Consider the following 21,705-nt stretch of genomic DNA (forward strand, 5'->3'; position numbering starts at 1 on the left):
TTTTCCGTTTTGGAGGTGCTTCGCAAAACGAATTTCCTATGGGCTTGCTTCGCAAGACGAAAATGTCTTGCGAGTTCCTGCGGGGGTTTTTTCCTCCCCCCCTTTTTCCCAAGCTGCTAAGCCGCTTATCAGCTGATCCTAAGCCGCTAAGCTGCTTAACAGCTGATCCGCTAAGCCGCTTATCAGTTGATCCGCTAAGCCCGCTAAGCCGCTAATAGCGCTAATCCGCTAAGCCGCTAATGGGCTTGCTTCGCAAGACGAAAAAACCGCAAGACGAAGAGACTCGCGGAATGGATTCTTTTCGTCTTGCGAGGCACCACTGTAATGTTCTTTCAGAAAACAGTTAACCTATTCATAATTATACTAAATTTAGTGGATGTTACAAGCTTCTAAACAAGGCAGTAAATGCACAGCTTCTATTAAATGTCAGTTGCTTAATTCAGTTATTACTCCTCAGTTAGGTGTTACAGGTTTCTAGGCTAGGTGGTAAATGTTTAGCTTATTTCCAGTTGTTTCACTTCAGTTCCTTAGCCTAGTTGCTGCATAGGTATTACAGATTAATACTTTGGTTCTTAAACAAGGTGGTACTCTCTGTCAGTTACCCAACGTTCTATCAAAGACACCCCTGAGGTACTTTGAATAGTATTACAGACACAGGCGATCCCCACACCCATTGGTGGAGGAAGAGGGGGTTGGGGGAGGTGCCATCCTGGCGGGGTGCCATCCTGGCTGCCCCCTGCCTGCGCTGGGCACCACGCCCCCACAGACGGCATACCACGCGTGCTACCCACGCCCCTGCCTGCTCTCCACCCCCTGATGCCAGAGCATGAAGCTCCGTCACTGCCCACACCCCTTTTAACTGGTCTGGTAATCTTCTCTTTCTAGAAGATGTCTCCCGTCCTGACTGGGATGAGACCCAAGTAGACGGTATCCTCACAGCTCCTACTTCTCCTGCTCAAACTCAGCCTTTAAGTTAACTCCTGTCTGAATGTTCTCACAAGACACTAAACATTATCTTCCAATCTAAGCTCCGTCTCCTTTCTCCAGCTGCAGAGTGGATCTTACGCACAGAGACCAGAACTAACTCTCCCTCCAGCTCTCTCTTAAAAATATCTGAACCCACTGTCAGAAACGGCTCCTTTTATTCTCCCTTCCAAAGTGCTGGCTCCATCCCCCTTTGACCAGCAGTCTCGGTAGCCAATCAGAGAGAGGCTCCAGCCTTCTGGTGGAGTTTGGAGGCCCTGCATCCCTAGACCAGTGTTTCCCAACCACTGTTCCGCGGCACACTAGTGTGCCGCGAGATGTTGCCTGGTGTGCCGCGGGAAAAATTAAAAAATCCGAAAGATTTTTTTTTTTAAAGTCAAATTTTCGATTGGGGCGCCGTCACTAGATGACCCCTGGGGTTCCCTCCCTCCCGCTCTGCGCCTCCCTCCTCCTTCTCCTCCTCCGGGGAGGCCCTTCCTGGCTCTCGGCCAAGGCTTGGCGGCTGCCACTCACTCACTCGCTCGCCCACCCGTCCCTCCATCCCTGCACCCGGCCTCTCCCCCTCCGTCCCCGGCGCGGGGGCTGCCGGGATCCATAGTCCCCTCGCCCTTGGGCTCCGCGCCCGCGCGGGGTGCGCGAACTACGTTGCCTGGCGGGCCGGGCATTTTGTTTGAAGCGCTCTTCTCCCGGCCATGGAATGAGCGCAGCGGCAGCGGCCGGGCGGCCGGGCAGGGGCTCTTCCGCGCAGACCCCGCACAGCCTGCCTGCGCCCCCGCGGAGATCGGGCAGCAGGATGGAGCCCGGGGATCCCTGCGGAGGCGGAGCGGCAGAGGTGGAGGCTGCCCCCCAGGTAGGGCTGTGTCGGGGGGGGGGTTATTTTTGCAATGCTGCATCCGCGCCGGAGGGGACGCATCGGACCGCGGGGAGACCCCTTGGCGGGCGTGCAAGGCAATGCATGCGTGCAGGCGTTGCATGGAGTGCAGTGCAATGCAATGGCAACGCGGCGCCCTGCATGCATGCATGCAACTTCCACCGGCGCTCCGGACTTGGCAGGTGAGGGGGGTCCCCAGTGGGCGGCAGAGAGAGCCGGGAGGGCGAAGGGGAGCCGGGGGGGAGCAGCGCTGCTCCCCGAGCCGAGCCCGGGGGGAAACTTCGGCGTCGTTGCGCCGGGTGTTGGAAGCGGAGGCTGGCGGGGGCCCCTCACCTGCAAAACCTGGTCGCCTCTCATATATTTCGTGCATTGCATTCATCGCCCGCTTTCTCCTCCAAGGAGCTCCCGGGGGCGCGCGTGGTTCTCCCCGTGTTATCCTCGCAACAACAGCCCTGCGAGGTGGGTCAGGCGAGTGGCCCAAGGGAGCACCCAGGGATTGTCCTGGCCAGGTGGGGTGATTTGAACCCTGCTCTCTGCCCGGTCTTCGTCCTCATTTAGCCCCCACATGTGCATGACTGTGCATGACTGAGGTTTTCCCCCCTCGTCTTGGCTATGGTGTGAGTCTGTGCTGTTAATTAATGGGGTTCTGCCTTCGGAGAAGATGAGCCAGCCCTCAAGGAGGTGATTATGTAATTTGCTAGCAATTCATGTCCCTCCCGGCGTGACGCTGCGCACTGACGTCACGGGGCTGTAATGGTGGTGTGCCTCGAGATTTTTTTCATGAAACAAGTGTGCCTTTGCCCAAAAAAGGTTGGGAAACACTGCCCTAGACTCTGGTCTGGCTCAGCTGTCCGTCACACAGTGGCTTCTGAGTTCCAGTGAGATCTTGCTGGAACTTGGAAGCTGCAGGGCTTGGGGAGAAGAGGGGCAGCTGGTATAAGATAGCTCTCTTTCTCCTTTCCACTCACTTCTGATTTCTTACACTGAGATCTAACTCCTTCCCCTGGAGACTATGAGAAGAACGCTAAAGCCCTAGTAGTAGCCCCAAGTCCTCAAGGAAAGAGTTAAACAGCAGCAATCTTGACAACAACCAGCATAATTCCCTGTTTCATATCATTCGGATGTTCTGAGGGTTTTATTTTTCATAAATCAAGATATTGTTTATTGTTAAAGACAACTGGCAACCATTGTCAGATGTGGTGAAAATTGTCTCTATAGAAACTAGCCTCAACAGGCCCTTTTCTATTTCCTCCTGTTTACTTCTCCACTCCAAGACTTCCTTATGATGTGACAAGAATCCTTGAAAACCTGTCCTGTCCCTCATGAATGTGTGACTTTTCCATACCAGAAAGAAAGAAAGCTTGGGGCAAATTCTGCAAAATTATCCTCAGTGGAGAGGGAAATTGCAATCAGACGTTTCAGGTTTGACTGCAGTTGTTTGTGTTTTCATAGAAGGAAAAACGGAAAACAAAATGTGTTACTTTACTTTGTCTGCCTTGCCAGCTTCTTGGGGATTCCGACTGACCCTGGGATCATTGATTTGTTTTTGTTCTTATTATGTATTTTGCATTTTTTATATTGTAATTTTATGTTATGAATCACCCTGGGATCTATGGATGAAGGGTGGTATACAAATTTAATAAATAATAATAAAAATAAAATACCTGGTGGCCCTGGTGCGCCTCTGTCTCCTTTTTCACCTTTGATGACTGGTGGACCACTTACACTCCAGGAACCTGCTTCTAGAAAATATTTACATGGGGGGGGGGGGGCTGGTCAGAAATGCGCAGCAGGTGGCATCCGCAGTATGAGAAACAGAAAGCAGACTTCCACAAAGTTTTGCTTGCTATCCAGATTTTAACTCTCCAGTATTTCTAGAGTGATATCCTTAAAATGCAGCACCCTGGTCCATTCCAAGGCTGGCCCAAATCAAAAGGCAGTGAAGAGGGTAGCCTGCTACAAAGTACAGTGATACCTCCGGTTATGAACAGGATCTGTTCATCCCAAAAACTTCATAATGGGAGGCGTCCTTCTGCGCATGCGTGCAGCGCGATTGAGCGCTTCGAAGTTTACCTATCCAGAGGGATACGTAAGCAGAGGTACGACTGCATAACTGCTGCAAATGTCTCTCGCGTCTCCCTACTCCTCCCCGTCTTTCTTGAGTTGTATTGCTGTCTTTCCTCCTCCGACTGCAGAGAGAAGTGTCCTCCACAGATATAGGAAGCAATATATATATATATATGAAAATATATATACCCCACCTACCAACCAAAGTTATTGAGGCAGCTTACAATATATTTAAAACACAATAAATTAGTGCCCCCACATGCTGGCAGGGTCTAAGTGGTCCATGCCAGTTATTTCAACTGCTGGCTAAGCACTCATGAGCACTTTTGCCTTGCGTGGAGCAAAACATACTGTCACAAACACACACTTCCACCCTCCTTCTGAAGCCAGTTTCATGTGCATGTGCCTAGTCCACACTAAGCTCAAGAACGATTGTGAGAACAGCAGGTCTTTCTTCCTCTGAGATAACTGAGCCATCTTAAACCCCATGAGAATAAGCTCAGGGAAAAAGCCACAGTACTACTGATTGCAGAATGGCACAAAGGGATTGTTTGAAGTCATTTTTGAAGGGCAGTCAATCAAAGTACTCAGGCTTGATCCCTGCATTCATGAGCCCTTCACTTTGTGACCTTGGCTTTCTTGTTCACTACACTATAATGCAGTGTCCTAATTTACATGAAGTTTTGATGCATGGAGGTTTAGGAAACTGGAACACTGTTGTTAGTATGGGATTGGGACCATGTCATATGAACCTCATTGTAATTCAGATTGTTATCTGAAGTCGTTGGCTTTGGAGTCACTAACCAGCACTGAAATCTTCTGAACGGGTGATGGATGAATGGATATCTTCCTCATTTCCAACCCTTCTCTGGAAATAATCATGCCTCTGGGACCTGATCAAAATCCATTTTCGACTAGACTCAAGCCAGGATGGTCTGGAGTCTGGTCTTACATGGATCCATGGGATGAGGAGAAAGAGACCTCTCTAATCCATCATCCACCACCATCCCACTCGATTTTGGACTTTGAAAATAACCCTATCATTGCATCACTAGAACTTACAACTAGCCCCCCCTGTTACCAACAAACTTACCATCGGCCACTTTTGGGTTTCCAGGGTGAGGGGTGTCTGCCTGCACAGATAGAGAGCAAATATATTCAAAATGCAAATAACGTAAGTGCTTTACAGATTTCTCTATGCTGCATGTTTGGCGACACTCCTAGTCCTAGTACACAAGCACAGGTCACACTGTTAGTAGCAGCCTTGCTTTATGTAAAATGTATTGGAATATCAAAGTACTAATGCCTGAGCATCAGCTGGTCAGGGTCTGTTTAGTGTCCGGTTCTTTGACATGTAGCATATATTCTTGCCATTCCAAGAAAATTCTACATGCCAGGTTAGAACATGAGTTGCCAGCCTTTTTGTGATCATGGTATTTCCCCTGCCAGCTTTTTTGAGTCAGTGGGCACTTCTGGAATTCTGAGAAAGTGCAGTGGGTGCCGGTCACAAACGAGCTTCTGTGGGGACATGGTAAAACATATAAACGAGCAGGAAAAGAGACAGGATCACAAAACGGTGCAGACATACTCCATGTGAATGGAAAAAAGGGAGCTACATCTGCCACCATCACCACACTTGCTGAGAGAGATAAGTTTGTTGCCCCTTTCTTGGTTCATATTGGAAGGGAGGGTGAATCTCTATTCCTGACATCCAGTGAAATATGGGCAATGTAGGAGAGGCTGAGGCAGTGCAAACAGGACTTGAGCAGTATGAGCAAAGAGTTGCTTGTGAATTGTGGATTTCTGAAGGGATATTTACTGAGATCTGTTGCGGGTACCAAAGGAGGTAGAGGCTGACATTGTTGGCAACCCAATGATGTTAGAGAAGTCCAGTTGAGCCACTATGATCACTCTGGTTTAGCATCACAGTGCAACTGAGATCAGAATGTGGATTTTAAAACAAGAGATTGTGTCTGCACTTCTATCGCTAATTATATCCAATTGATAGATGCTTCTCTTCAAAACACACCACCTGGCATACTTTCCCCAATGGTGCTAGTTTCCCAATCTGAACCACTTGGGAAGATGCTATGGGCCCCAAAGGGGGAAAGATATAGGGCAGGTACCATATGGCTCCCTGAAATCCATCTTTAACTGGAGATTTCAGGGACAGAAGCAGGGCATTCCATTTTCTTACAGCTCTTTCCTGAGATGTGACTAAGCCCCACGGACCTACAGCAAATGATATCAACAGAACTTTGACGGGCAACATAATACAGACGAGGCAGTGCATGGAATTGTTTTGCTGTACCGGGTTGCATATGTTAACATTAATGTTTCCTTTTGACAGAGTGTTTTTAAACGGACAGGTATTTAAAAGTAAAAGTAAATTATATTTTAAAATGAAGTTTAACAACAGACAACTAAAACACAAACTATCTTCCAAATCACTGTCCCTTACTCCACTGGTTTCAAGGACAATGTGCTGCCAAGACAGTGGTAAGCAACCTTTTTGGCTGTGAGGTCTGCTTACAGTAGTGGGTGGTGTGTTGGTGGCTACACAGTCACATACATGAGCCACCTACATGTACTCTTCCAGCTCTCGCTCACTCACACGCACACTTTAAACATTCCCACTCCACTCCCATTGAAGGAACACACGTAATCTGTATGTCCTTGATGCAGCTAAGATCATTGTCTGCAGCAGCCTGGGCTACATGGGGAGCACTGTACTGAGAACACAGCTTAAACCTTAAAAAGGTTTGTTGCCATGCTGCTGTTCTCTTCTTCCCCTGCCCTGCCCCCAAGGGCTCCTGCTGCAGCCTAAATCACAGCACAGAAACAGGAGTCCTTTCCCCATTGTGCAGCTGGTGGGGGATCAACAGGGGAAAGGGGGTGGGGCTTCCTGGAGGCTTCACAGGCCACACCTCGAATGGCCGAGGGTGGCTTGGAGGCTGCCCACATGGGTTTTAAGATGAGGGTACGCAGTACCTGCACCCTAGAAAAAAAGCACTGCACATAATTACTTCATCACCGCTGTCTGTGACCTTAACCATCTGGTCCTGCCTCGAAAGCACACATGCAGCATGCGGTGTTATTAGGGCAGGTGCTGACGAAGCAACAGACAAGAACAAAAAACATATAAAACACGTATGTTTATCCAGGGAAAATGGATAGATACTGTAAATAACTCACTGTTGTCTTGCACTGAGGCCTGGGAGAAATTGGGAAAACTGTCTGTTCAGAAATTGGAGGAAAATAAATACAGTAACTATTTAATTATTTCTAAAAGCAATATATTAATAAAAGTGTAAGACCACGCTCCTCACCAAAGCACTTTTTTTTGGGGGGGGGGGGTATTTTTCTCTAAATCATGTTGGGATGGTTTTTCAGTCTGTATGTTGAAAATGTATATGGCAGGGTACTTCTAGTAATTTTTTAAAGACCAAACTACACATCAGAGGCCAAGAGAAATCCACTTGGGGAGGTATTTTGGAGCAGAGAAACTGCCAACTCCCTGCTCCTGGTGCTGATTCTTTGCTTATCAGTTGTTCCCTCCTGATGTGGCTTTTAATATTAAATAAACAAATCCAGTCCTTTAAAATTACTGTACACTTACTTATTCCCTGTCCTATTTTCATGGAATTCAAGATGGCTACAGTTATACACATTCACCTTACAGTGATCAGATGGGCAAATCTGCTAAAAACTGCCAGCATTTTCGTGCACATTTTTCCTATGCAAGTTTGCTTAATATACACATTTTTCATGTAGTTCCCCTCCTTTTCACCAGTGTATTATTATTTGTTTAAAAATGCATTTCCCGCTAATACACATATTATGTGGTTGGAAAACTGCATCACAAAGTTATTTTGAGAAGTGAAATTTTGAAGGAAAGCTGTGCCTCATTCTTTGTTTGTTTGGGGAGCTGAATCAGGTGGGTTCACATTCAAATGCAAACCGAATCAAATTTCTTCCCGATCTTCAGCAGTGAGCAACTTTCTGTTGGAAGTGTCAGGATGCAGCTCAGCTTGTGTTAAAGGCAGGCAAGTCTCCATGGGGATAGAATAGATAGTGGAGCCCCAAGCTTCTTATACTGTCTTTCTGAGCTCACCTGTGCTAACCTTTCCTCAGGTGCAAGACTGATACCCTCAAGGTTGCTGACCTCCCTTCCTCCTCTTCCTCTCTCCACCTTTGCATAATACCTATGGATTAACTCCTATTTGACACAACTGTGTTTAAGAGGAAGGATCCAGTTGATAACAATGGAACAGACTCCCTCAGAAGATAGTGGATTCTCCATTGGAGGCTTTTAAGCAGACACAGGATGGTCATCTGTCATTGATGTTTTATTTGATATTCCTGCAGATCCTAAGGATCCCTTCCAACTCTACAATTCTATTATTCCATGATTCTATGCTTCTTTGTCTCTTTCTCTCCTTCAGAGGTGAAGGAGCGCGTATGGCTCTTTGCAGCTCCACCTTAGTTAGCTGGAACTGTGATCTTTCCTACACAACATGTATTATTTCCTGTAATAAACTTGGCTTTCTTATTTTCCATACGTCCGGGGCAAAGTGTACTCCTCCAAGAGAGGAGTCATTTCAAGCGTCTGCTGATGCATTTAAACTGCAAATGCCACCACCTTCCACAACAACCTCGAAAAGATCCCCGCTTAGCTGACTGGCAGCATTTTCAAAACAACGTTCTAGCTCTGAAAACTATCACACCAATAATTTATCACGTTGGAGTTCTTTGTGTCCAGCAGTAGCAAGCCCTTGGGAAGTTCACAACGAGAGCAAAATAAAGACAAATAACCGATGCCCCTAAGCATCTGACAACCGGAGCCTCTGAAGATGGCAGCTGCATTGAAGTGTCTAAAAAATTTCCTTAGTTTTTTCAATTTGTATAGAGCCAAATGAGATGACAAATGTGGATGGACTTACTCCTTTAATGAAAACTACACGGCCTGGGGGTCCCGGGGGCCCAGGTAATCCACGCACACCAGGAGGCCCCTAGAAAGATAAAAGCAGGGAAAGCATCAGGGATTGTTTTCCAGCAAAGGCCAGGGCCGGCCTCACCACTGTGTGATGTATTTCAATATAGCATGTCAACACGTTTCCTGATCTTAGTGCTAACTTTTTCTTGTCTGGTGGTGCTTCTGAACATGCAAGTGTTCACAGTAGGTCTTAATCTTGTGAGAAATCCCTTTAGATGTCATTAAAAAGTAGGGCTGCAGATTCTGATATGTGCTCGTGATCTGATCTGGGTCATGATACACCTGGATTGAACCAGGTGGCTTTGAATGTGAATTATATGGATTCCTCCCCCATCTCTACCCAGAGGGGGAGGTAGCTGTGCACCTGGGGGCAGGGCTAGCCATCTGCAGGGGTAGGGTGAGCATCCCAGGGGGGTGGGGCAGTGATGACACCTGGGTGGACCGCACGCACCACACCCCCTTCCTCCGCCAGCGTCTCTACCAGCACCAGTTGAATCCCACTCGTCTGGGTGGCAGAATAACCTGCTAAAAGCGGCTCTGTTCTGGCGCTAAAGTGAGTACCCAGGAGGACACAACTCAGACCAACTCCTCCCAGCTTTCCCACCCAAGACTCAGTTGTGCACAGACTTTTCTCCTCATCTACTAACAAGCAATAAATGAGGAAGATTTTATTGCAACCCAACCTGACTCTAAGATATAGAGCCAGCATGCCCAAGAACTGCCTGCTAAGGCAACCACAAACACTCTGGTTGGGGAGGACCAAAGAAGGGGATATATGCCAGCTGTCTAATTGATGCTCACCTGTACTGGCTTGTCCATCCTTTCTCCAACACCAAACCAGCGCCTTACCTTTAATCACATTACTCGGGGCATCCCACACGCTCCTACACAGTTCATAAACCTCTCCCCCCCGCCCCGCTCATAACTAAAGACCTTGCTAATTTGGCCGTGTTTGAAACACCCAATCGACCTTGTGATTGCTACAAGACAGGCCACACTAAAAACAAAACAAAAAACACAGCACAACCTCACCCTTTAGGGATAAGGCCTCACCATACATGTCAGAGAGCATTTCCAAACAAATCATCCCTTCACCTCTATTGTGTCTCTTGTATAACCCCTGGCAATTGGTTTCAGAAGTAAACAGAAGTATCGTCTGAACATGGATATATGAACATTGGTGACCATATCTTCCGAGAATGGGTTATCATATCCCTTTCGACTAATTTTAAAGCCACACAAGCCAGTGCCTATATAAAAGGGAATGTCTTCTTAATTAATTCATGCATTGAACAGAGCTTCCTTTTGCTTGTTATGAGTATAGTTGCATCTTCTTAAACTGTTAATAAGAACTTCATTTCTGTAGAACTTACATATAATGTTACACCCCGTTCACCTTTTATGCCTTTTTTCCCATTCAGGCCAGGACGCCCCTGAAAGGCAGATAACAGCACATAAATGCCTTATGCCACAATAAAAAGAATTTTAAAATACCCCTCTTCCCAAAAAAGAAATATACACACTGGCCGACCGGGGAAACCAAGTTCTCCTTTAAGTCCTGAAGGTCCAGGTGGCCCCTAAAGACAAAAAGAAGTATTACAAACAGAAAGAAAAACAGAACAAATGCCTATATATGTGCAGTGCGCTTTATTGGCAATAAAGCCATATTTTAGTGCCTCTGCCACACATTTGTAGCTAATAATGAATTCGTATGTTCAATGTACATGAATACATTTGTACTAGCATGTTCAATATTGTTTGTATTTTATCTTTATTTTAAAGATGGATAAAGTTTCTTTTAAAAAGTTGAGAATCAGAGGCAATCCAGGAAAAGCTCTTCAAATACACTATAGGTATTACTGGGGCATTCTGCTTACATTTTTTTGTAGGGTTGCTTGAATATGTTTGCTTTTAAAAGTCAGCCTACCACATTTGCACTTTCTGACTCAATATGTGAACTGAAACACAATCATCCTTTGAAATCTGTCCTTTTCAAAAAAGAACCATTTGTATTATTTTCATTAACGTTGCAAACAACGAACATGACCGAACAAGGTTTTTCAAGTTATAACTACAGCAAGAAGAGCACCCACCAGTGTACTGTTGTGAGCACTCTGCGCTCATGCAGGTCCTGCTGGAGCCAGCATACCCACTGGCCAGGCCAGCAGCCGGGGACACCTTCAGTAAGTGAAGGAGGGCTGTGTGTGCATAGCTGTACACAAGGAGGTTTCATCTGTGTGAGTGGTGGACCTGCCTGGCCAAGGTTTCCACTTGTCTGTGCAACTTCATGTGGGGAGGCCTTCTTCACACGGTTGACAAGTGCTCATCCACCTGTGGCCGGCAGGTGTGTTCATGTTGGGGCCTGGGGGTTGAAACATGGTCCCCATCCCTCAGCCACGTTTGCTACATCTATGGAGCAGAAGGCCTGAAGAGAGCTCAATACTTAATCTGGAAATGTTACAAAAGGAGCATGATGGCAATAGACACCATCCTAGTTTCATTTCCCCTATGATTTATGTGAAATGCTCTTATCTGATGACTTCAAGCATCTGACTGGAACTTGCTGAAGTCATCGTATAGAAGAATCAAAGCAGTATTACTTGGTCAGAATTGAAACTTAATCTCAAAGCCGCCACTGGAATCCTGCAGTATAATGTCTCAGATAATTACTCAGATTTATGTTATTTTCTCATGCACGTGAAGAGTCATCTTATCGTAGGGATCCTGTGTCTCATGCATTACTCTACTTCCAGGGAGCTCTCACGGGAAGACTGGGGATGTAGAGTATATCACAAAAATTCTGGGGAAAGATTTTTGACACCATCTCTTCCATCATGGGCCAGAAATGGAAGCCTGTACTGTCCTTAGCCCCATTATCCCTGGACAAAAACCATGGGATTGAGGCCAATGACCTAGTGTTCCTTTTGTTGACAGCAGTGTAACTGGCTGTTGCTTGTCACTTTGAAGCCGAATCGGTGCCACTAATGGAGACATAACCATCTCTTGTATTTTAATATTTTGCTGGAAGCTGCCCAGACAGGCTGGGGAAACCCAGCCAGATGGGAGGGGTATAAATAATAAATTATTATTATTATTACTGATAGAATTTTGGAATGCAGTTCTCTAGCAAATTTGTGTGTACAAAAATGCATAAAGAGTGTATAAATGTGTGACAATTGGTGAAAGAATGCACTACAAACGGGGAAATTTCTTTGCAAAATTTGTATATTGGGGAAGATTGCATGGAAAAATATGTTTATTAGTTGAAATTTGCACTAAAGTGCTGACAAAAAACAGGCTGGTTTCAGAAGAATGGCATGTTTTCACATATGTACAAATGTATTTTTAATGGATCTAGGTTTCTAATAGAACTTTGCTTTTTACCATTATAATTCCTTCCACATAGTCCATTCCTTTCTTCACTTTTCTACCGTCACTTTGAAATATTTCTCCCTCTCTCCAATAGCAAAAGGTGCATGAACTGATTTTAAAAAATTAATAAGCTTACCATTGGTCCAACTGGTCCTGTTACTCCAGGTTCACCCTATGAGAAAAAGGGTTCTATTAGCCATTATTATTATTATTATTATTATTATTATTATTATTATTATTATTAGCCACCCTATACCCACAGGTCTCAGGGCAGTTCCTTTAAGAGCACACATTTCCCTTCTATGGGACCGAGAGAGCAGCAGCATGCAAAAAACAAGCCAACAAGGTTACCTTCTCTCCTGGTCTTCTTATCACTTCTGTTAATGATTCAGCTGAAGCAAATATGGCTCCTGGCTCACCCTTTTCACCCTACAAAAACCACATTATTCATTGCTGCGATATTTCATTTTTCCTCCAAGGTTTGATGTTTACATTTATCTGGCGTACATAAATCTATCAGATGAATTTGCTGCTTTATTCACTTATACCAAGAGCTGACATGAATCTGGCTTCAAATAGCCTCTTCCAAATGAGAAACAAACCAATGGTTTGATGTACAGGGATCAATCCACAGATATGGGTCCCAGATCTGGAAAAGTTGAAAACTAACAAGGGAAGAATTCACAACGCCCCATTGTTATCCTTGGATCCTGGAATGTGCTGCTAGATCCATAGCCCCGAATTACAATTGTGTGGTTCCACCCTTTTTCAACTTCCCAGAAGAAATTGCTTATTGGATTGCTGTTTTGTAAAGGGAAGCTTCATCTCCACCACATTTAAAGGAAATATGACAAACCCTGCAAACCAAATTCTTGAGGTCTCAGGTTGCCAAGATGTCTTGAGCTCATCTTTGAATATACAAGAGGAAATCATCCCTAACAGTTCCAAAACATGCTGGTAACCACCTCACATTTCTAAACTGGTCTCCTGCCTGCTTTCCTTTTTACCTGCTTTCCTTTCTCTCCTGGTGAACCAGGAAGTCCAATGTCTCCTTTCGGTCCCCTGGGGCCCTAGAAAAAAACAAAGTAGACTTTCTATAAACAGGCCTATTATGATTAGGTAACTTCCGCGTGTTGCCAAATATGATTAAAATCTTTTTAGGACAACAGCAGACCTGTATGCAAAACTGGGTCTGCTGACAAATCTCTACAGAGCCATGGTCATGGCTGGGGGGGGGGGGGACATGGGCATCTGCTGAGACTGGGAGAGGTGAAGGGAGCCAGGGAAGGAACTGAGGGCATCAGCAGTGGGTGGAAAGTGGGTCTGGATGCTGTGTCCACCCACAGAGGGACAGTCAGCCAGCCTATCCAATGAGAATCAAGGGAGGGGTAGACCTGGAGTGCAGGGTTCTCAGGGGCTACATCTACCCAGGTGTCATCATCATTCACAAGGTCTACCAGAAATAGTAGGTATGTTTGTAATATTTACTTTACCCTTCCCCTAGAAAAATTCCTGTGGATGTCCATGGGAGGGGGGGTGATTTAAAGTGCAGAATGGGGGAGGTGGGAGCAAGTTGTTGCCCCTGCCCTCATCACTGCCCATACTATTTCAGCCCCTTTCCCTCCTCTACCAGTGTCCTTTTTACAGGTAGCTCTAGCTGTGGTCGGGCATCCCACTGACCACGATACATAAAATCAGGGGAAGGCTCCAGGTATCCACTCCAAGCATCCCCAGGGGTGTGGGCTGCTCTTCATACCTGTCTGCAATTAGCATGGAAGCCTGGAATGGGTTTAAATGTGTGTGAATGAGCATACCCAGAAACTCTCCCTGTGATTCGGAATCCTGATTCCCAGTGCATTCAGAAAAGACTGAAGAGCAAAGCCTGAGAGGTTTTGAGTGGGGCTTGCCTATATCTCTCTGCTCCCAGCCCTGATTTTATGCATCGTCTGTTTGGGACATCACTACCAAGAGCGGGGAAATTCCACTCTGCTTTGGGGATATTTGAGGAATGTGATCATGTAGGGGGAGCAGCATGAGCTTTATACACCAGTGTTCCCTGCCTCCAGGGCATGTGATCCACTCATTCAAAAGTGATGTGGGAACAGTTACATAACTCCCACACAAATTATGAATCAGCCTACATAAAGACCAAATAGGCTAACGGAAACAGGTAGGCCCAGAGGTGTCAGCTTGTGAGGACATCACACCCTGAAATTGCATGTGTGGGCATCTTGACTCCCTCCATAAGTCAGGCAGAAGATTCCCAGGTTTTGGGAAGGAGGCACCAGGGGAACATTTAGGGGACTAGCCTAGTCCTGCCTTGTTGGATCAGGTCTTCTCTTAGCAACAAATACACGTCCCGCTGGAGCCAACATACCCGCTGGCCAGGCCAGCAGCCGGGGACACCTTCAGTAAGTGAAGGAGGGCTGTGTGTGCATAGCTGTACACAAGGAGGTTTCATCTGTGTGAGTGGTGGACCTGCCTGGCCAAGGTTTCCACTTGTCTGTGCAACTTCATGTGGGGAGGCCTTCTTCACACGGTTGACAAGTGCTCATCCACCTGTGGCCGGCAGGTGTGTTCATGTTGGGGCCTGGGGGTTGAAACATGGTCCCCATCCCTCAGCCACGTTTGCTACATCTATGGAGCAGAAGGCCTGAAGAGAGCTCAATACTTAATCTGGAAATGTTACAAAAGGAGCATGATGGCAATAGACACCATCCTAGTTTCATTTCCCCTATGATTTATGTGAAATGCTCTTATCTGATGACTTCAAGCATCTGACTGGAACTTGCTGAAGTCATCATATAGAAGAATCAAAGCAGTATCACGTGGTCAGAATTGAAACTTATTCTCAAAGCCGCCACTGGAATCCTGCAGTATAATGTCTCAGATAATTACTCACATTTATGTTATTTTCTCATTTTCTTCTTAGGACCTTAGAGTTTGTTGGGCATGATGTGCTTTGTGCACCATGTCAAGTGCTAAAACATTAATAGCAATTACATTACATGTTTACTATTTCAGAAACTGGGTATATGGTACTTACAGGAAATCCTGGCAGGCCGGGCTTACCGTCTGGACCCTGTAAAATGCAATGACAAAGCAGGTGAAGATGTTTCACTGTGATTAGGATCCCTGCCGTTTGTGAATGCCATTTCATTTTGAACTGCATTTAAAACATTGGACAACTTTCTAAATACAGCTGTCTGAGTAGCAGAATCCAAGACTTAAGTTTCAGAAGCTAACAGTCACTGTTAATTACTTGAAAAATATTTCTGGTCTACAGAGACACACATCCTTTAGGAAACATGGCAGACTTAATATGTTGGTTTGCAGGTGTTACTATAGTTGCTAAAAAGTCTTTGCGATATTTTACATTTTGCTATTCACGCAGTCATAACTGGAAGTCATCTTGCTCAGCAGGAAACTGTATCAAAACCAGCAAGTTTGCATTCATTATTTTGATTTGTGGGAACTGTAAGTTGTGTGGAAATACTTCTCCATGTGATAGAAACATATCATACAGGCCTGCAATGCTTAGTTGATGTGTAAAATAAATCAAAATCCTTTTCCTGATTTTAAAAAGTGATTCCAATTAGACAGCAGGTACAAAGTAAATTCTTTAATACTTGTAAATATATATGGTTAGATCCAGAATGAGGCTTCAGTACACTTACCTGGGGAGAAAGCCTCATTTAAATCAGTGAGAGTTACTTCTAAGTAGCGATATACAAATTATTTGTACTCTGAAGTTGGTTGCACGTCATTGCCGGTGAAATCAGTGGGACTTAGCTTGAGGAATGACTAGCTTTTCCCATTGATTTCAGTGGGACTGAAGTTCAGCTAAGTCCATCCCATAAACTCCAGGTGGACAGCAACACCTTTGAAGTGACATTTTGTCTTCCCTCATACACAAAAACAAATGTCTCTCTTTAAGAAGATGCTTCTTTTAACTCCTGCATGCATTATCGAAAAAGGGAATTTGGTTTTCCTCTCCAGAACTATCGCTTTGCTACTGTGCAAACATATACATAGACGTGCACTCAGCTGATCTGGGGAGATCGCCACCTCCCTGAGTGGCCCAAGGTGTTTTTAATCTCCATTGTGGTGCTGGGTTGAACAGAGAGCTTTAAACTTATCTGTCCTGTCCAGTGCCAGGATGGTGATGAAAACCACCCATCAGGTCAAGGCTTGGTAAGCCGCTGGGGAAGGTTTGGTAGTCCAGATCAGGCCCATGTGCCCACTCCTGCTTTATAAACTTGCTAAAAAGAGTGATATTTTGTGTGTGCGGACACAAAACAAGTGCATGTGAAACGCGCCATGCATCTGCTACCGCCTCCCCATTCCCATGCTCAACAAACTTTGCCAGGTCAGTAAAAGAGGTGGTAGCAAGTCAATCAGCACTGAAAATCAGAGCATCCATCTCTTACATGGGGGTGGGACCTAACCAGTGGCGTAGCGTGGGGGGTGCAGGGGGGGCCCCGGCCGCACCGGGCGCAACATCTGGGGGTTAGGGTTAGGGTGCGCAAATCCACGGGTTAGGGGGCGCAAATCCACGGGTTAGGGGGGCGCAAATTACTTGCCTTGCCCCGGGTGCTGACAACCCACGCTATGCCACTGGACCTAACATCTTAACATCCCCTTTGGAAAAATGATGCTTATCACATTGTTTATGCCTCTCACCTGAATAGAGTTACGGGGTGGGGTGCAGCGGAAACTGAGATGTGAGCCCCAATCCCTTCCCCGCAGGAGAGATGGGTGGAATGAGCATCCGGCCTGTCAATGCTTATGCAGGCTCTGACGGATTCCTCAAAAGCAGGGTGAGATCAAGCAGGGGTGCTATCTGTTGCAAGCACACCAGCTCAGTTCCTTGCAACAGCCCCAAACTGGGAACAGTTTTCCTATTCCAGGTTAATGTTTTGTTTTTGCAGTTGATTATAGAGATTAAACCATCCCCAATCATCATCAACAACAACAACATCATCATCATTATATAGTATTATATTCTACATGTTCAGCTAGAAACATACTGGAGATTACTATGATTATATTCTGTTATATTGGATGGATCAAGATCTGTACTCAGGGCTGTTGTCATATAACACAGTGAAGTCCAAAGAGGTTGGTAGAAGAAGCATATTTCTATGTGAGAATCAGAGAAAAATGCTTTAGGAGTTTACTTAAACCAAGGCATTGTTTTACCTAGTACAACAGAATAGAACATACTCACTGGAGGCCCAACAAGTCCTTTGATTCTCGTAATGTTAAAACTTTCATCTGAAGCATTTAGTGACTGAAAGAGAGAGAGAGAGAGAGAGAGAGAGAGAGAGAAGCAGGCAAAATGCCAAACATTAATAGAACATCCACTAATTTCTAGAAATATTGGAGAAAAATGAAATGTTCTACTAATTTTATCTAAGATGGAGAAAGGTAAGCAGGTCATCAAAAGCATACACTGTTTTTCTACCCCTCTCCTTCAAGCATTATTTATTTTCTTGCACTCCAGCAAGAAGTGTAAGACACAGGAGAATAAGAAAATTGGGGGGGGGGGCCTTTGGAGATTTGCACTAGATAGTCAGACAGAGGAATCCACAGGCCTGCTGCTGCTTATATTCCTATTGCGATGAACCCCTATAATATGATGTCACTCTCTTTTTTGACTAGAGCTGGGCTGAAGAAACTCCCCAAGGAGCTGGACAGACATGGGTGTGCCAAAAAAAACTCCAAAAACTCCTGTGTGCTGGCAGCCTGTCATAATCCCTTATGGGGGATTCCTCGTTAAAAAAAGGGGGGTTGGCCATTAGAACTCTGATCCATCACAAGAGTAAAGATTGCTTCCTGCTATCCACTACATGCCTCTGCTGTGAGCAACCACCATAATGGAAGGAGCGAAGGTGCATTTAAAAATACGTAATAAGCACCTACCAGGGAGACACATTTGACCAAGGCTCTCTGGTGTGTTCATTGTGCTTTTTTCACTTACACATCTTCTTTCCAAATGTTGCATTTAGCAAAATGGAATTTGTCTTTACCATAAAGCAGGCATGTCCAAAGTCCTAATCTGGCCCCCGAAGCTCAACAACTATGGGGCAAAATCAACAACTTCAATCCTTTCAACTGATCCTATCATCACAAAAAAAAAGCTCAACATCTTCAATCCCATCAACTATGGTTGGCTGTTTGGTCGGCCCTCACAGCCCTTCACTTCATCAAATCTAGCCCTCTTTGAAACAAGATTGGACACCACTGCTTGAAAAGTGAAGTAACATCATGGGCTGGTGCAGAGAGAATGCGCCTAAGCTCTTTAACCAGTGTTCATAAGTTTCTTCCTCTACCCGCTTCCCTTTCTGGTGCAAACATCTACAGGATTTACCAAATACGCCTTGCTGTTCATTTTGTGTTTTGAAACCTGCTTCATTAGCATTAACCACAGTAATAGGGGAATCTGTGTGCGAGATGAGGGACTGGAACATGCAATATGGCAGGGTAATTTCCCATCAATATTGGTTAATTTCATCAGAGAAAGGCCCACTTGAACTCCATTACGGCAATGAAAAAGCTACATGGTTTTGCTTATACAGTATTTGCTGCCAAGGCAACACGCCACATTCTCTGCATCGAGCATAACAGTCACCGGTGAAGTCAAGAGATTTGGCTTTGTATTATTTATAATATTTATGAGATGTCCCAAAGTAATTTCTCTAGGTGTCTTACTTATAAAATAATAAAACATACCAATAAAACCATATTATTATATGTTACTGCTTGGCTTCCCTCTACTTCTATGCCTCAGTGGAATATAAACTCTCAATATCTGACTTCATCTCTAGATGTTGAAGTAATTTGCATTTCATATAAGAACAAATTCCCATGGGTAGTTTCAAAAAACTTTCAGGTTTCAAACTAGCTCACATGGGCTCACTGGAGAATTGAAACATAGTTCAGTCAAATGTTAGACATCTTTATTTCTGCATATATTGGTAACAAACATGCTTTCCAGAATGCTTGGGCAGGAAAGCTTGAAGAAGTAGTTTGTTCTGTATTTTAGATTATGTAGCAGAACAGAAGGTAACTAAAAAACAGTGTTCTTGTTGTTTCTAATTTGGGGGTGCAGTTTTGCTTACTTAGAGGATTATGAGGTGGTCGGAGGGCTGCCATTACAGTCTGGAGCTGCTGCTTTTTTTTACAGTTAAAACATTTCCTTCCCTCACAGATATTAGCTTCTTCAAGAAACTAGAAAGCCTGGCTGGTCAATGACAACCGAGCAGCAACTAACTGGGAGAGGTGGTGCTTTTTGGAAAGGTGCTTTTGTTCTTCACAGGGCTACTGAATGTCCAAATAGAGGTATGTGCCTATGGAGAAGGTATACGAGTCTGGTGCGATGTTAGGCATCCACATATATATGCAGAGTCCTTAAACCCCACAAACAATTAGGGTAGGCAAAAGAAAAGGACACCACTTTTGCTTCCTCTGTTGTGTGACTTGAGTCTTGTTCTTTAGCTCACTCACAAGTAAACCGAATCTTTTTGAGTCAAGCCAGTACGGCAGCCTCCCCAACTTCTGCTGGGCTGGCCATGATGGCTGAGGATAATGGGAGCTGTAGTCCAACAACAACATCTGGCAACCCAGTGTTGGAACAGAGCCGGGCCATTTCTGAAGGTCTTACACAATCTTGCAGGGCTCTCAAGATCTGCAGCCATGGGACCCATGGGGTGTGGTGGGGACAGCAAGAAAGTGCGTCCAGGTTGGCATCTTTCTGCTTTGCCTCAGGCAGCAAACAGCACGGTTCGCCCCTGCTACGAAGTCTAGCTGTGATTACAGTGAAGCAGAGCCTAGCTCTCACATCCCGCTCCTTCTCTCTCTTTACCTATCAACGTACTCCATTGCCTGGTATGGAACAGATGTGGCAAAGAACGTCAGAATTTCTGGAATGATTTCAAGATTTTTGTGAAGGCCTCACCTCCAAATCTCCACAAGTGGCAGACATCATCAGCAGCAGCATTACACAAATGCACAAAAGGCGGTTATAATGGTGCAGCAGAATAGCAATAAGACACCTACCCTGGGAATGGCTATGATGGGACCAGGTGGTCCGGGTGGTCCAGGTGGCCCGACAACACTGACACCATCTTGTCCTGGTTCACCCTATTGCAAGAGAATATGGTGGTTAGGAGCGCAGGGAATGACCTTAGGTAATGAGACAAAACCAAACAATGTTAATCTTCTGATTTATAGACGCACACGTTCCGTTTTCCGAACTCAATGCATTCTCAGAAAATTGTTTGTCAGGTGAGCGTTCGCATAACAAGCTGGTGATTTCCATTATTTCCTATGGGAACATTTCTAATCCGTTATCTTTCTCCCACCATGTTTTCTTCCTAAAATGCCCAGAGCCAACCAACAGAAGAAAGACAAAGCAAAACTGGTGTGTCCGATCTCTCCTTCTCCCTGATTGGCCCATCCCTTTTCTCCACCCCCCCCCAAGCATGGTTTTTGCCTGAAAAATAGCTGCAGCCAACTAGCAAAGCACAAACAAAGAAGGAAGTGGGCAAACTCCAGCTGTCTGGATATCTGAATCACCCACACATATGTGCCCAGAGTGGGCTGGGGAAACAGAGCCAGGTGGTCAGTGTAATGGGTATGAGTTACTCGTGCGTAAACTGGTGCCTTTCTCGGCTAATTTGCCTTGTTAAACCTTTCTGACTGCACAGCCCCTTCTCATCGTGGCTGCCTCAGTCGCTGGCAGAATCCGTCAGTGGGCGTTTCTTGAACCTCTTCCAACATAAAAGTTGTTTGACACCCAGTCTCCTCCTCCTCTCACTGCGCGGGAGTCTTCTGCGCAGGGAGGGCGTGGGCAGCGGAGGACCTGGGCTCTCCTCACTGATGTCCAGTGAAGAGTCCTGGAGCCCTCTCTCCAATTCCCCCGTCTGCCCCCCTTTATCCCTGGTGTTGCGCTGAATGGCTTCCCCCTCTACTGAGCTGTTTCTCCCCCTGCTGCTGGGTCCTTCGCCAGCATCATCTGGGAGCCTCCCCTTCGCCTCTTGCTCCGATGTCAGTTCCCTGACAGGCAGGGTATTATTATTATTATTTATTATGAAGGTTTGGGCAAAATTATTTGCATTTGGATAAGTGTATCTGCAGATAACAAGCGGGTGGATAGCGGGACCTGCATGTAGCAGCTTCAGCCCTTGTAAAAAGATGATGGATGCATCACTGAGGGCCAAGTGGATATTGAATTAAATTAAAATAAATGCCACTTCTTACCTTGGGTCCTGGGTCACCCTTATCTCCTTTTGACCCCTGCATTTAATTTAAAAGTCAGCATTAATTGCATGAAAGGAAGATGGTAACACTGTCGCTAATAATATAGATTGTATATATTGAAACACGGCTATCCATGAGAGAAACAATGGAG

At 45.4% G+C, this 21,705-nt stretch overlaps 1 protein-coding gene across 3 annotated transcripts in view; it reads right to left on the bottom strand.

The window, feature by feature from the left end:
- COL15A1 (collagen type XV alpha 1 chain) overlaps nucleotides 1-21,705 on the bottom strand; it is a 121,129-nt gene that overhangs the window by 14,207 nt on the left and 85,217 nt on the right. For all 3 annotated transcript variants that reach the window (XR_014518736.1, XM_083473125.1, XM_083473124.1), the window contains exons 21-33: nucleotides 21,555-21,590; nucleotides 20,352-20,435; nucleotides 17,521-17,583; nucleotides 15,337-15,372; nucleotides 13,298-13,360; nucleotides 12,642-12,719; nucleotides 12,427-12,462; nucleotides 10,442-10,495; nucleotides 10,292-10,351; nucleotides 8,866-8,934; nucleotides 7,118-7,159; nucleotides 5,016-5,055; nucleotides 3,520-3,597 (exon numbers count right to left, since the gene is read on the bottom strand). Coding sequence is in view for 2 of the 3 variants with exons in the window: in XM_083473125.1 (XP_083329251.1) it covers nucleotides 3,520-3,597; nucleotides 5,016-5,055; nucleotides 7,118-7,159; nucleotides 8,866-8,934; nucleotides 10,292-10,351; nucleotides 10,442-10,495; nucleotides 12,427-12,462; nucleotides 12,642-12,719; nucleotides 13,298-13,360; nucleotides 15,337-15,372; nucleotides 17,521-17,583; nucleotides 20,352-20,435; nucleotides 21,555-21,590 (739 nt within the window). In the remaining variant the exon portion in view is untranslated. The remainder of the gene's footprint in view (nucleotides 1-3,519; nucleotides 3,598-5,015; nucleotides 5,056-7,117; nucleotides 7,160-8,865; nucleotides 8,935-10,291; nucleotides 10,352-10,441; nucleotides 10,496-12,426; nucleotides 12,463-12,641; nucleotides 12,720-13,297; nucleotides 13,361-15,336; nucleotides 15,373-17,520; nucleotides 17,584-20,351; nucleotides 20,436-21,554; nucleotides 21,591-21,705) is intronic.

This window comes from Podarcis liolepis (genome assembly GCF_965112155.1).
Source record: "Podarcis liolepis genome assembly, chromosome: 13".
NCBI lineage: Eukaryota > Metazoa > Chordata > Lepidosauria > Squamata > Lacertidae > Podarcis > Podarcis liolepis.